Source organism: Eurosta solidaginis, chromosome 5, assembly GCF_040869045.1.
Source record: "Eurosta solidaginis isolate ZX-2024a chromosome 5, ASM4086904v1, whole genome shotgun sequence".
Classification (NCBI taxonomy): Eukaryota; Metazoa; Arthropoda; class Insecta; order Diptera; family Tephritidae; genus Eurosta; species Eurosta solidaginis.
The window spans coordinates 60,201,270-60,215,520 of NC_090323.1; the positions used below are offsets into that span (position 1 = coordinate 60,201,270).

Sequence of the window (14,251 nt, forward strand, 5' to 3'; positions counted from 1 at the left end):
AGATCATTGAGCATAATGAAATTCGCTTTGTAGAAGCATCTAGATCGGGGACGAGACTGTACTTGAATCCTACGGGGTAGGCTGATATCAAGTGATATCTCTAGCGTAGGGTGAAGAGGGTCTTCTGGAAGGGATAAAGGTGGTATTCGCGTAAGGGCAGTACCCACCGAGCCATCCACAAATACTAAATCCAGCATTTTATTTCCACTATTTGGAACATTGTTAATCTGTAAAAGAGATGAGTCTAACAAGCAATTGAGAAACTCATATTGAGCAGTGGGAGTTAAAAAGGTTGAATCACTTATATTAACCCAACTAACTGTTGGCAAGTTAAAGTCACCAACAACAACAAGTCGATCGTTATCTCCCAACTGCGAATGCAAATCACAGATGGCCGAGCTATGACTAGCATAAACATCCATAAACACTCATTTGAAACATGCGCGGTTCCAGGGGAGGGGGACCTTTTTTTGTATTGACTGTAATGAAGTATATAATACAAATCTACATAGTAGCTTCTTATCACAAAACGGATTTTTACTAATTTTTAATTTTTCTTGCTTTTTTACGTTTTAGGGGGGTGGGGGCGACTTTTGTTTTTGAATATATGTAGGGTTAAATACCCTACTACATGGTTTGGGCGTTTCGTATGGCAACGCTGCGCAAGAAGTTTCTAGAAACATAAAAATACAACTCAGTTGAGTAATCGCTTGGAATTAGAACGCATTATTATTTTTATTCTTTTAATGTACAAATAGTGGCATTGTAAATTTAGTTATATTTTAATAAACTTTTGAGGAATAAATAAAGATTCCTAAAGTGGTGACCCCGCCTAGTAACATGCCAAACGAAACGGAAGAAAGATTTGTTGATGCGGAGAGTATGCTTCATTTGGGCCGGCTCGCAGTGAAGCCACCACCATTTTGGAAACCCGATCCGAGGTTGTGGTTCGCCCAATTGGAAGCGCAATTCGTGCGCGCGGGTATCACGACCGATGACACTAAATATTATACCATCGTGGCTGAAATTGATTCAGCAATATTAATGCATGCCAGCGACATTATTACATCGCCTTCTTCCACCGGCAAGTATGAAGCGTTAAAGAATAGGTTGTTAGCGGAGTTTGGAGAGTCAGCGGAAAAAAAATTAAAACGTCTTTTTGATTCGTGCGAGCTGAACGACAAGAAACCATCAACGTTGTTGCGAGAGATGAAGGATTTAGCACACAATCGGTTAGACAACGATATTTTAAAAGCAATTTGGTCACGACGCTTCCGATGCAGGTCCAGCAAATTTTAACGACATTAGATGAGGACGTCGAAGAATTGGCTAAAAAAGCTGACAAAATTTTGGAAGTAACGACGGGGGGTGAAGTCAACGCTATGGGAACGACTACTAACGACACAGAGACGGCAATTGCCGAACTTGTATGTCGTATGGACAAATTCGAACAAGAAAATTGTAATAAATTCCAGCGCACGGAGCAAGCAGGGCGAACTAAGGTTCCAAAGGCAACAGCAACTACGGTACCGCGAAACGGCGCTGTACGAGTACCAAATAGCGACATTTGTTGGTATCATCGCACATTTGGGAACCAGGCCACAAAATGTCGACCGCCTTGCAGTTATACGCCAGCACGCACGGAAAACTAGTCAGTCCTCCGTTCAAAGCGGCTACCACGGAGGCTAGCCAACACACGAGCCGTCTCTATACACTGGACAAAATTTCATATTTAAAATTTTTAATAGATACTGGGGCCGAAATTTCAGTGGTACCCAGATGTAATAACGACCCGGCGCTACCTTCTCCGATGAAGTTAGTGGCCGCGAACAACACCCAGATCAACACGTATGGTAGGAAGAAGTTGACACTCGATCTAGGATTCAAGCGAACCTTTACTTGGCTATTCATCATAGCTGACGTATCCTACCCGATAATAGGCGCGGATTTTTTACAAAAGTTCGAGATCTTAGTAGACATGAAGAACAAAAGGATTATCGACCAGAGGACTAAAACTCAGATTGGATGTCTCGTAGTAAACCCTCCTCAAGGTATTATCACGCTCAGATGCTCGAACATATTTCATGAAGTATTAACGCGGTATGTGGATCTCACAGAGGATAAGACATCAAATGTAAAGGGTAATGTCTATCATTTCATCGAGACGAGAGGAGCGCCGACAGTGCAGAAGGTACGGCGACTATCACCGGAAAAGTTAAGCTTCGCAAAGCAGGAGTTTCAGTACCTATTAGATAAAGGTATTTGCCAACGCTCGAAAAGTCAGTGGGCCAGCCCGTTGCACATGGTACAGAAGGCCAACGGATCGTGGCGTTCATGTGGAGATTATCGAAAACTGAATGCGAAAACTGTTCCAGATAAGTACCCTATACGTCACATACATGATTTTTTTGGGGATTTACACGGTAAAACAATTTTTTCGGCAATCGACTGTAAGAAAGCCTATCATCAAATCCCGGTGCACCCGGCAGACATACCGAAGACGGCAATTCTGACACCTTTTGGACTTTTCGAATTCAAGTACATGACATTTGGACTTAGAAATGCGGCCCTGACCTTTCAAAGGATCATGGATGACACAGTGGCTGGTTTAGAGTTTGCTTTTCCGTATCTCGATGACGTGCTAGTAGCCTCGAGTTCGGCTGCAGAACACGTCAAACATTTGCAACAGTTGTTCGACCGCTACCGCGATAGAGGTCTGGTCGTAAATATAGAGAAATGTCAGGTGGGTTTGCCGGAGGTAGAGTTCCTTGGCCACTTGGTTTCGAAAAGGGGCATTTCCCCCTTACCTCGTAAAGTGCAGGGAATCCTGGAGTTAAAAAACCAACGGAGGTCCATGAATTGAGGTTTCTGGGCGCGGTAAATTTTTACCGTCGGTTCCTTCCGCACGCAGCAGCCACAGAAGCACCACTGCAGGAGATGATGGGTCCGTTACCATCACCGCTAGAGAGGTTGAGGACGCCATTGGTCGCGCTAAACCATCCAAAGCAGTGGGCCCAGACGGCATAGCCATGCCGATGCTTAAAAACCTAGGGAAAGAGGGTTTCAAATACTTAGCGCATGTCTTCAACCTGTCTCTTTCCACCTTTGTCATACCCGAGAAATGGAAAATGGCCAAGGTGGTCCCGCTACTAAAGCCTGGGAAACCAGCTAACGTAGGTGAGTCATATCGTCCGATATCTCTCCTATCGCCAGTGGCAAAGACGCTTGAAGCCATTTTGCTCCCTTATTTCCAAGCACATTTGCAGCTAGCCCCTCATCAGCATGGCTTCAGAAAACTCCATAGCACTACCTCCGCGCTAAATGTCATTAGCACCCAGATAAATTGCGGTTTGAATCAATATCCCCACCATAGAACAGTACTCGTAGCGTTAGACCTATCAAAAGCTTTTGATACGGTCAACCATGGCTCGTTACTGCAAGACCTGGAAGGGTCCACCCTTCCCCCATGTCTTAAAAGGTGGACCGCAAATTATCTGGGTGGTCGGCAGGCATCGGTGCAATTCAGAAACGAAACATCAAAACAAAGGAGAATTAAACAAGAGGTGCCACAGGGTGGTGTCCTATCCCCGCTTTTGTTTAATTTCTACATATCTAAGCTACCTTCACCACCGGAAGGAGTCACAATCGTTTCCTACGCCGATGACTGCACAATAATGGCCACAGGCCCAGGCCCAAAGATCGATGAGCTATGCAATAAAATAAACGGCTATCTCCCTGATCTCTCCAGTTTTTTCGCCTCGCGAAACCTGGCATTGTCACCGACTAAATCTTCCGCGACCTTATTTACAACATGGACGCCCCAAATGTCGACCATATTGAACATCCACGTCGATGGCACTACGCTACCGACTGTCCTACACCCCAAAATCTTGGGTGTGACGTTTGATCAGGATCTACATTTTGGTGCGCACGCAACCGCAATTGTTCCAAGAATTCAGAGCCGTAATAAAATCCTCAAATCCCTTGCTGGCAGTACCTGGGGAAAAGATAAAGAAACGCTCTTGACCACATACAAAGCAATTAGCCAGCCGATTACGTGCTACGCGTCACCCATATGGTCGCCAAGCCTAAAAACCACCCACTGGAAGAAACTACAGGCCTGCCAAAATACTGCTCTCAGAATCGCCACGGGCTGTCTTCTTATGTCCCCAGAACACCATCTGCATAATGAGGCGAGAATACTCCCCATCAGGGAGAGAAATGAGATGCTGACTAAACAGTTTCTGTTGAATACCCAGAAACCTGGGCATCCCAACAGACATCTGATTGACGAACCAGCACCGCCTAGGGGCCTAAGGAGTCATCTCCGTAAGCATTTTGAGGAAATACGGCACCTGAGAACCCAGCCGTATGAAGAGGAAAAACACAAGCAGGTCCTTGGTGAACTCCATAGACAGGCGTCGGACCTTTATGTCGGGAATTGCCCGGTGAATCCAGTACTTGAAGAAAAATATCCAAAACTCGCAGAAGAGGAACGCATACTCCCCAGGGAAACGCGTGTCACTCTTGCTCAACTTCGTTCTGGATACTGTAACAGGTTAAACTCTTACCTATCCAGAATCAACCCCGACGTACAAAATGTATGCCCTGCTTGCAATGTGTCCCCACATGACACCAACCATCTCTTTAATTGTAATGTGGAACCAACGCCTCTAACACCCCTTTCCTTATGGTCCACCCCTGTTGAAACGGCAAGTTTCCTTGGACTCCCGTTAGAGGATATTGATGACAATTTGTGATCGGTCGCGCCTATTGGGTGGGGCGAGCATTGCTACAACAACAACAACATGGGTCCGTGTAAAAAACATGATAGGACCAAGTTAAAATGGACGGCGACTTCCGAGAGGGCGTTTAAAGAACTCAAGGCACAGCTGGCGAAAGAGGCACTAATCGTATTCCCAGAGAGGGGAGCTACCATAGCACTAGCAACGGATGCGTCTAACACCGCAATGGGAGCGGCATTACAACAGTTAACATTGGGCAAGTGGCGACCGCTAGGATTTTTCTCACAGAAGTTCACTAAAACAGAGGCAAGGTACAGTACGTATGACCGGGAGCTGCTGGCTATACACAGAGCAATTCGACACTTCAGATATTTTTTGGAGGGGATGCAATTTATTAATTTTACAGATCACAAACCTTTGGTCCAAGCATCCGAGCAAAGTTGGGAAAAGTTATCTCCACGACAGACACGACAATTAAATTTCATTAGTCAGTTTTCTACTGATATACGACACATTAGCGGAGCTCAAAATATCGTCGCCGACATGCTGTCGAGGATTGCGACATTCACGGCTTCTTCGCCATTAGATACGAAGCTGCTACACGACGAACAGCAAGGGTGCGAGGAGTTAAAAGAGTTACTAGATGATGGTAACACGGCGTTACACTTAATAAAATATAAACATCCCGACGGGGGACTCGATATATTTTGCGGCGATTCGACTGGGAGGATAAGGCCATACGTTCCAAAGTCCCTGCGGCAAGTGGTTTTCGATGCCACTCACGGCCTCGCACACCCGGGAGCGAGAGCAACGGTCAAATTGATAGGGAATAGTTTCGTATGGAAAGGAATGAGCAAGGATATAAGAGCACGGGTCCGGTGTTGTTCCGCTTGCCAAAGATGCAAAGTCGCCCGGCATACTAAGAGTGCATTGGAGAATTTGCCGTTCCCAGTAAACGCTTCGAACATCTTAATGTGGACATCGTCGGGCCGTTTCCCATGTCACGCGGTTACACTTATTGCCTAACATGCGTCGACAGATTTTCGAGGTGGATCGAGGCTTTCCCGCTAGCAGATATGACAGCGGAAACGGTTGCAAGAGAGCTACTCAACGGATGGATCAGTAGATACGGGATGCCGAAGTTCATCACGACAGATCAGGGTAGGCAGTTTGAAACAGTTTATTTACTCATCTGGCCAAGTTATTGGGCGCAAAACAGATACACACGACAAGTTATCACCCCCAGGCGAACGGCATGGTGGAGAGATGGCACCGCGTGCTAAAAGCAGCATTAAGATGCCACATGGCGGACGTAGATTGGGTTGATGTACTACCTATAGTTCTACTGGGATTAAGGACAGCGGTGAAAGAAAACCTGGGAGTTTCGGTGGCTGAAATGCTGTATGGACAGCCGATTCGACTTCCCGGGGATTTTTTCGAAAGTCCGCGCGAGGCAACGGTGGATGAGCCGATGTATTTACAAAAGCTCAGACAACATTTCGAGCAACTTCGACCTACACAAACATCACAACACGGAAAGGCACCTGTGTTTGTTCCCAAGGACCTCCGTTTTTGCAGCCATGTGTTTTTACGGGATGATACCATACATCGGCCTCTTAAAGCTCCATATGATGGGCCCTATTTAGTGATCAACAGATTTCCAAAGACATACACCATTTTAATTGGCACCAAGCAGGTCACGGTCTCAATAGATAGGCTAAAACCCGCGTATTTACCAAAGGAAGATACGATAGCAACGTATAGTAAAACGGCATAGTTTCAACAATTACGGCCGCTCATTTTAGGAGTGGAGTGATGTAGGGTTAAATACCCTACTACATGGTTTGGGCGTTTCGTATGGCAACGCTGCGCAAGAAGTTTCTAGAAACATAAAAATACAACTCAGTTGAGTAATCGCTTGGAATTAGAACGCATTATTATGTTTATTCTTTTAATGTACAAATATTGGCATTGTAAATTTAGTTATATTTTAATAAACTTTTGAGGAATAAATAAAGATTCCTAAATATATATAACAATAACGTAAAAAGGCAAGAAAAATTAAAATGAGTAAAAATCCGTTGTGTGATAAGAAACTACTATGTAGATTTGTATTATATACTTCAATACAGTCAATAAGTTAAAGTTCCCCCCCCCCCTGGAACCCCGCATGTTTGAAATGATTCTTACCTCATACTTAAGTTGAGGATATATGTATATACGTATGAGAAGGGTTTGAAAAATCACATGGGCTTACATTCAAACACCTGTTGTTTATTTGCGAAGCTATACAATAGCGTCTCAAATGTTAATTTTGATTTTCACACTTCATCCTTCAACACCCAAGTCTTCCGGTTTGACATTTCCTAAAGTTGGCGGCCCTATCCAAAACTACTCCTTTGGAGTGAATCACATTGTTTATAGCCTACCAACCAAGTTTAAATATAACCTACGCGTTACTGCTCCTTTTACAAATGTGAATACGTAGGCACATATATTTACCAGGAATCATTTTGATTTAACGCAGACTATTTAAATCAATGGTGTGAACACTAACGTCTGCAAACTTTGGTCTACATTTTAAAAATTTTATCCAGGGTTCCTGTAAAATTTTAATTATGCGCCGAGGATTATACGATTTTCACTCATGAGCTACGCATTGACATCTACTTAGATTGATTATGATTTCGAGGGCGGCATCCTTGGCCGAACAGTCACTCCCAACGTTTCAAGGCGTTTCTCTGGTGTAGCTCGGCAGCACAGCGCGACAAAAACATCCGTTAGAAAGTCTTCGGAACTACACCTAGAGCTTCTAGGAAAGTGACGTCGACAAAGGTACATATGAGTTCGAAGTCGCAGTCCTATAGCTTCTGTGCTGGCATATGGTGTGAAGGTCAGGAGGTGTGGTAGCGACTGGTAGCGCACATCGGGAATTGTAGCTCTTAATCGTCGGGAATTGTAGCTCGAAAAAACTGGATGCGCCCTGTGCCACGAGAGTTTTGAGTATTAATAGACCATTAATAGCAACCTTAAGTCGACTTTGTGCGTGACCGCCAAGGAGCCACAAATGATTTAAAGAAATTGTGTTCGCGACGATTTTTAGGAGTTAACCGCAGTTGAAACTACGCTTTCCACGAGATATACAGACAAAAGTGTGACCATTTTATGTACATATCTCTATTTCTTTTCAGCAGACGCAGCAGTACCAAATCCAAATACCGGGGTTAGGTTCGAAGCCTCCCTAGAGTAAGTGAACGAGGAACAATCCCTCCGCAAAGAGCTACTCCTGAAAATTTTTGAACGATCTGCGAGTTTTTGAGGCAAACCCCCCGGATGTTTCCGAAATGGCCAAAATGTCGATTTCCTTAAATACATACAAATAAAACCTTTCCTAAATATTATTTTTTAAATAGAAAAATCAAGCTTTTTAAAGTAAGAACACCGGCGTACGCCGGCGCGGCGCCCACTCCGCCGCCGCCGGTAAATAATAGAGCCTACGCCGGCGCCGTCGATAAAGTGATCGGCGTAAACCTCTAATACATACTGTAACAAATTTTGGGATAATCCTAATTTTTTGCAACTTCTGTTAACATTCGAATCTCTGAATTGTCGAATAAGCAACTCAAATATTCAATATAGCAATATCTTCTTTATTTAGACTACTTTGGGAGTAGTAGTACTCCACAATTATCGCGTACTTCACTACAAGTGTGTTAAAAACAAACTGATTGATTATTCCTCAGCATGCGCTGCTTTTCTACTCTCGGATACCTCCTTCGCATATTTCTCCTAAGGCCTACCCTTTTTACGAGCATGCCTTCTGGAAGAGTTGTATTTCATACTTGGTTATTTATGTAAATGCGTTTGTATGTGTGAGTAACAAATTCTGCTCTTAGCTGATGGTAACGTGATGTGACATTGTTTCCCTTTCTTCTTCACTCTTATCTGCTGACTACATATGTGTATGTGAAATAATGCCTCTGCTTCAAGCTGTTGGTTATGTGTATGTGTGGCTGCTTGCTTTAATGTGTGCACGTAGATAAGTGTGGCTGCTTGTTTTATTGTTGTTGTGCATTTATTTAGTAGCATCATAGTGATGTATAGAACTGCTATTATTCGCCACAATACATTTTGTTTTATTGATTTTCCAACATCGTGGATAATTTATGTATATTGGAATGATTTTCCTTCATCCCTTTTCAAAATTGATTTGAATCTGATGATGGCATAATGCCAGTTTGTCTCCACATCACTTGGTATCACAAGGTATGACAGGGATTCAAGGGGTTGATAAACGCAATACAAAGATTCATAGCTTTAAAGCTTCCGCAACCCAATTGTCAACCTCACCTACGCGAGGGGAATCCTGTATGAATGTTTCATATATATATTTAGCAGGAGAGCCTCTGGCGATCCCAATGTTCCTCATCGACCTAAGGGGGGGACGGATTGGCCTAGAAGGTTTAATGTTAATGCTAGTACCTTAATGGTGCCGGATCTTTATACAACCGGGGAGTGTCTTTATCGTTAATACAACAGGTATCTGGGTATTATGCAGACACTGTTTGTTCAGCATTTCCTTTCTCTCTTTTATGGAGAGTTTTCTCGCTCACTGTGTAGATGATGTTTGGGAGACATAAGAAGACATCTCGTGGCAGTTCTTAACGCGGTGTTTTGACGGACCTGCAGTTGCTTCCAGTGTGTGTTGTTTTAGGCGCGGTGTCCATATTGGGAATGCGTAGGATACGCGTGGCCTGTAAATTGCTTGATAAGGTGTTTCGGACGTTTCTTTATCATTACCCTAAGAGCTGCAACCAAATGTAGATCCTGATCGAAATGCACTCCGAGGATTTTGAGAAGTAAGACAGTCGCTAGCGTAGTGCCATAGACGTGGATGTTCAATATTGTCAGATATCGCGTGGCGAAGAAACTTTAAAGACAAGGGAGATAGTCTTTTATTTTATCGCATAGCTCATCAATGAAAGGGCCTGTACATGTTGCCATTATCGTGCAGTCATTGCCGCAACAGTAACCCCTTCCCGTGGTGAAAATAAATAGAAATTAAACAAAAGCGGAATAGAAGACCACCTTATGGCGACCCTTGGTTAATTCTTCTGGTTTTAGCAGTTACGTTGCGACGATTTGCACCGGTGCCTGCCGTCCAGACAGATAATTTGAATTTTGAGACTAGGACGCATGGTGGACTCTTCCAAGTCTTGCAGTAACGTGGCGTGATTGATTGTATCAAAAGTTTTTCATAAGTCTGGCGCTACGAGTACTGTTCTATGGTGGGGTTTTATATTCAGGCCACAATTTATCCGTGTGTTGGTGGCGTTTAGCGTGGTGGTGGGGCTATGTAATTTTCGGAAGCCATGCTGATTATTGTCAGGCTACAGGTTTTCTGTATAATAAGGAATCAGGCCGGCTTCAAGTGTATTGGCTAGAGGTGATATTGCACGATATGAGTCTACTATGTTAGCAGGTTTCCCAGGCTTTAGAGCGTAGCCTTTTTCAGCGAAATTGGAGAGTCAGGTTGAAGACGAGCGCCAAACATTTTACTTCCTCATGCCTTATCTGTTTAAGCATCGGCATGAAGATCCCGTACGAGCCGAAGTTCGATGGCTTCTTCAACCTTTTTTTGGACTGATCCTGTTAGCGAAACAGCTACGTTGTTGGGGATGTGGTTACCTTTTGGAACTAGCTACTTTTTTTAAACTACATAGTTACTTTTTAGAAACTAGTAACCGTTTTGGTAATTTTTTTTACAGTCAGTCGCTATTTTGAGCCTGCCTCTATTTCAGAATCGCCGAAGATTTTTTCTGACCCGGCTACTTTTGGGACGAGCTATTTTTTAAGTAGTAAGTTAGGAGTAGGTTCTTTATTGTTTAAACGGTTTCAACCTGTTCCAGAAAATAGGCATGACACAGTATTGTTTAAAATGAATGCCAAGAACTCTTTTTCTTTTTTTTTACTTACCTTAACGATAAAATCATTTGGTGTGCCCTTGATTTGGCCTTCCAAAGAGCAGAACACCTGATCAATAACCAATTCAACAGCCGTATTAACTAGAAAATAAAATTTTATATAAAACATACTTTCAATAACACACATAAATGCGTAAAAGTGTAGCAGAGAACCGAGGAACGAAGTGCGAATAATGGAACTAAAGAAATGGAGCTGGGGCTGCATTCAGTAAGTGTGAGTTTTGAAATATACACTTTTCTTTCATACAAATTATATGAAGAAAAAAAGTACATTTTAAAACTCGCGCTTACTGAATATACCGCCTGGACTTTAAAATACTCAGCATCCTGACTCGATTCAGTTATTTCTCGGAGCTGAACAACGCTGATACGTAAAATAGATTAAAAATATGTATGCTCACTATCGCAAGTAAATACCACTGGCGCGCCATATCCCTTAACCTGTCCTTGATGGTGTGCCACCTCAGTTAGTGGGTGAAGTGCTTTCAAAGCTGGATACACTAAAATCTTAATACTCGTTTCTAATGGATAATGATAATTGAACTCTGAAGCAATTACGTGACCCGGATTAGTCTGTGTATCATTATACAAATAACGCATACGCAGCTCTTTGACCATGAAAAAGAACTCCAGCAATTCTGAATCAACGGTGCGTCGATCGGTAACTACTTCATACAGGCGCGCACCTGTAGTTTTTCGACGATCCAACGTAGCGCTCGGACGCGCAAATGAACTTGAAGCAGCATAAGATTTGTTAGTAGTCTCGGCGATATAGCTTTCGTAACTATTATCACGATTGAGTGCTGGATACAGACTAGGTAGAATGGGAGGTGAACGTGAGCCACTATTGCGCGGTGGTAAGGGTGGCGGTGGTGAACGTGAACCGCTAGGAGATTGGTCATCGAAACGATGCGGAGATGAGCTCTTAATTGGACCACTATTGGATATTTCATCGCGACTAAGATAATCTGTGCGCCAACCAATGGAGGAGACTATAAAAAGAGTGAGTTGAAGTAGTATTAGTGTTTGTATGGCATTATTACTTTTGGTTTACTCACCATTTGGACTGACAGCGCTCTTCTCCAAGTTATTCACCGCGTCATAAACGGGATCTGAGTATTGTGTACCACCACCATTGTAGAGATAATCAAAAGGGTCATATTCGGCATAATATGAGGTGCAATCTGAGCCATCATCATAACCTGTAAGCAACGAACGCATTTTATTTTTATTTGTTCACACAAATTAGTTGTATTTCAGTTTTGTTTCAATTTTGTGTTTAGAAACTTTTCTCTTTCGCAGCTGTAGAATGAAGAAAAACAAATCAATGCGAATCACTTTGGCAAAAATTAATTTCGTAATAAAAAGCTACCAATGGTTTAACAAATCATGTTTTGTTTTTGTATAACAACGAAAAACCAGCTGAGGGCAATAAAAAGAGAAAAAAGATGTCAAATATATAATAAATTTCGCACTTGGCTGGGAAGCGACGGCAACAAATCACAACCACGAGCGGTCAGTCTAAAGACGCACAAAAACAATAAAAAATAATAGAAAAAAAATTAAAATAAAATATAAATATAAATATATATACATATATGTGTGTGTGTATGTAAATATACATCATAGAGTTTATAATAGTTCTTTTTTTTTTTGAAATACCAAAACGGGGGAATAGAGGCGGCATAGTAGCCGATAATCAAACCGTTTTCACACTGCCTCATACACATTAATAATACATTTCCCTAATATTACAAGTAAACAACAATAAAACAAATTTCACATTTCAGCTGCGCGCTACAAAATTCGATCATAATTCAAAATGCAATATGAGATTTATAAATTTACAGCAACAACGGCAGCATGAGTTGTATACAAGTTAGTTGACGCTGTATGAAAGTTTACTAAAAACCACTTTGAAGTTGACCAAATGAAAAACAAATGTTTCGAAATTCTCTAAATAAAATTTGAGTTAATAAATGAGCTTTGTACTAAACTGTTTAATGAAAATAGCAAAATAATTAGCCCACATTTTACTTCAAAAATTGAAAACTTAAGTGGAATAACAAGGACGTGGTGATAAGTCAAAAAAAAAAATCGCATGCATTTAAATCTCACAACGCAAGGAACAAAATAGCACAAGGAAAGCTAGACGTCGAAAGGCTGCAATTTCAACATACTACCAATGATTGTTCAACGTGACTCTCACACCTTCTCTCTGAGAGCACAAGTCAGCCCGACGGAATGCAGGAGCAGAAGCACAGGGGTGGTGATATACCTGAGTCGGCAATCGATGATGATGGAGTTAATGCTCCGTCCAGCGACTATTATGGAGTCAGAATACCCCAGCGGGTTAAGGGGCTTAGAATATACCCGCGGTATGTATGGCTGTCGTAAGAGGCGACTAAAATACTAAATTGATTCAAGGGGTTGTGTAGCGCAACGCTCTTAAGGGGTTGCCAGCGCAATATATAGTTTCTCCAACCCAATTGTCAACCTCACATACCCGTGTCGAATCTTGTTTCCTTATCAGCCGCGGTTATGGCGACCCCAAGCTCTTCATGGACCTAGGGGGTGGTAGGGCGGTATGGAACAGGAGGTTTCATGTGGTCATACCAAATCATTCCCGAGATGGTCGGGCTAGTACCTTAATAGTGCTTGTTACCGGAACGTACCGGATCTGCATCCGGCGAAGGACAATCAACATCGATAACACTCCCCAGGGCCTTCGGGGAGTATCCTTATCGCTACAACAACAACATGGAGTCAGAATAGATATTATTAGATTTAAAAACAACAATGCTGCGTGCGCTGACGGATTGCCTGCAGAGCAATTCAAATAAGACGGCGAAGAGTTGGTAAGGCGAAAGGGAGCTGCTTATATGCCGCTACGTCTGAATTTGGTTTCTCCGCATTAGTTATACGTAGGGATCATCTGAGCCATTCGAAACTAAACGAGGTTTTAGACGGGATGATTCCTGAGAAAATTATACTATCTACAGAACTAAACCGCTCTGGAACAATATTCGATAAGAACATGCAATCACTGGCGTATGCTGACGACATTGACAAAGTCGGCCTAAACACAAGATGAGTTTGATTGTGAATGAGCACAAAGCGAAGTACCTGCTGCTGACATCAAGCAAAGAGTCAGCGCGCTTGCGTGTTGACAACCACGCCACGGTTGGCAGCCATAATTTCTAAACATTAGAGGACTTCATTTATTTGGGAACAAGCATCAACACAAACAACAACATCAGTCTAGAAATCCAGCCAAAAAGCACTCTTACCATTAAATGCTTCTTCGGACTGAGTAGGCAAATAAAAAATAAAGTGCTCTCTCTTCAAACGAAGATAATGCTCTACAAGGCACTTGACGAACCAGTCCTGCTAAAGATGCAGAAGCATGGACCATGTCACCATCAGATGAGACGGCTCTGCTAGTGTTCGAAAGAAGAGGTTTTTTGACCATCTACGTATCGGCTAAGGCGGGTGCCGAAAAATATTTAATAAGCTGTACCA

The 14,251-nt window shown here is 42.7% G+C and overlaps 1 protein-coding gene across 8 annotated transcripts in view; it reads right to left on the reverse strand.

The window, feature by feature from the left end:
• The window catches only part of Pi3K68D (phosphatidylinositol-4-phosphate 3-kinase catalytic subunit Pi3K68D), a 212,754-nt gene that overhangs the window by 64,472 nt on the left and 134,031 nt on the right, over nucleotides 1-14,251 (reverse strand). For all 8 annotated transcript variants that reach the window (XM_067757294.1, XM_067757289.1, XM_067757291.1 and 5 more), the window contains 3 exons: nucleotides 11,788-11,931; nucleotides 11,131-11,721; nucleotides 10,722-10,810 (listed from right to left, as the gene is read on the reverse strand). In XM_067757294.1, the coding sequence (XP_067613395.1) occupies nucleotides 10,722-10,810; nucleotides 11,131-11,721; nucleotides 11,788-11,931 (824 nt within the window). The remainder of the gene's footprint in view (nucleotides 1-10,721; nucleotides 10,811-11,130; nucleotides 11,722-11,787; nucleotides 11,932-14,251) is intronic.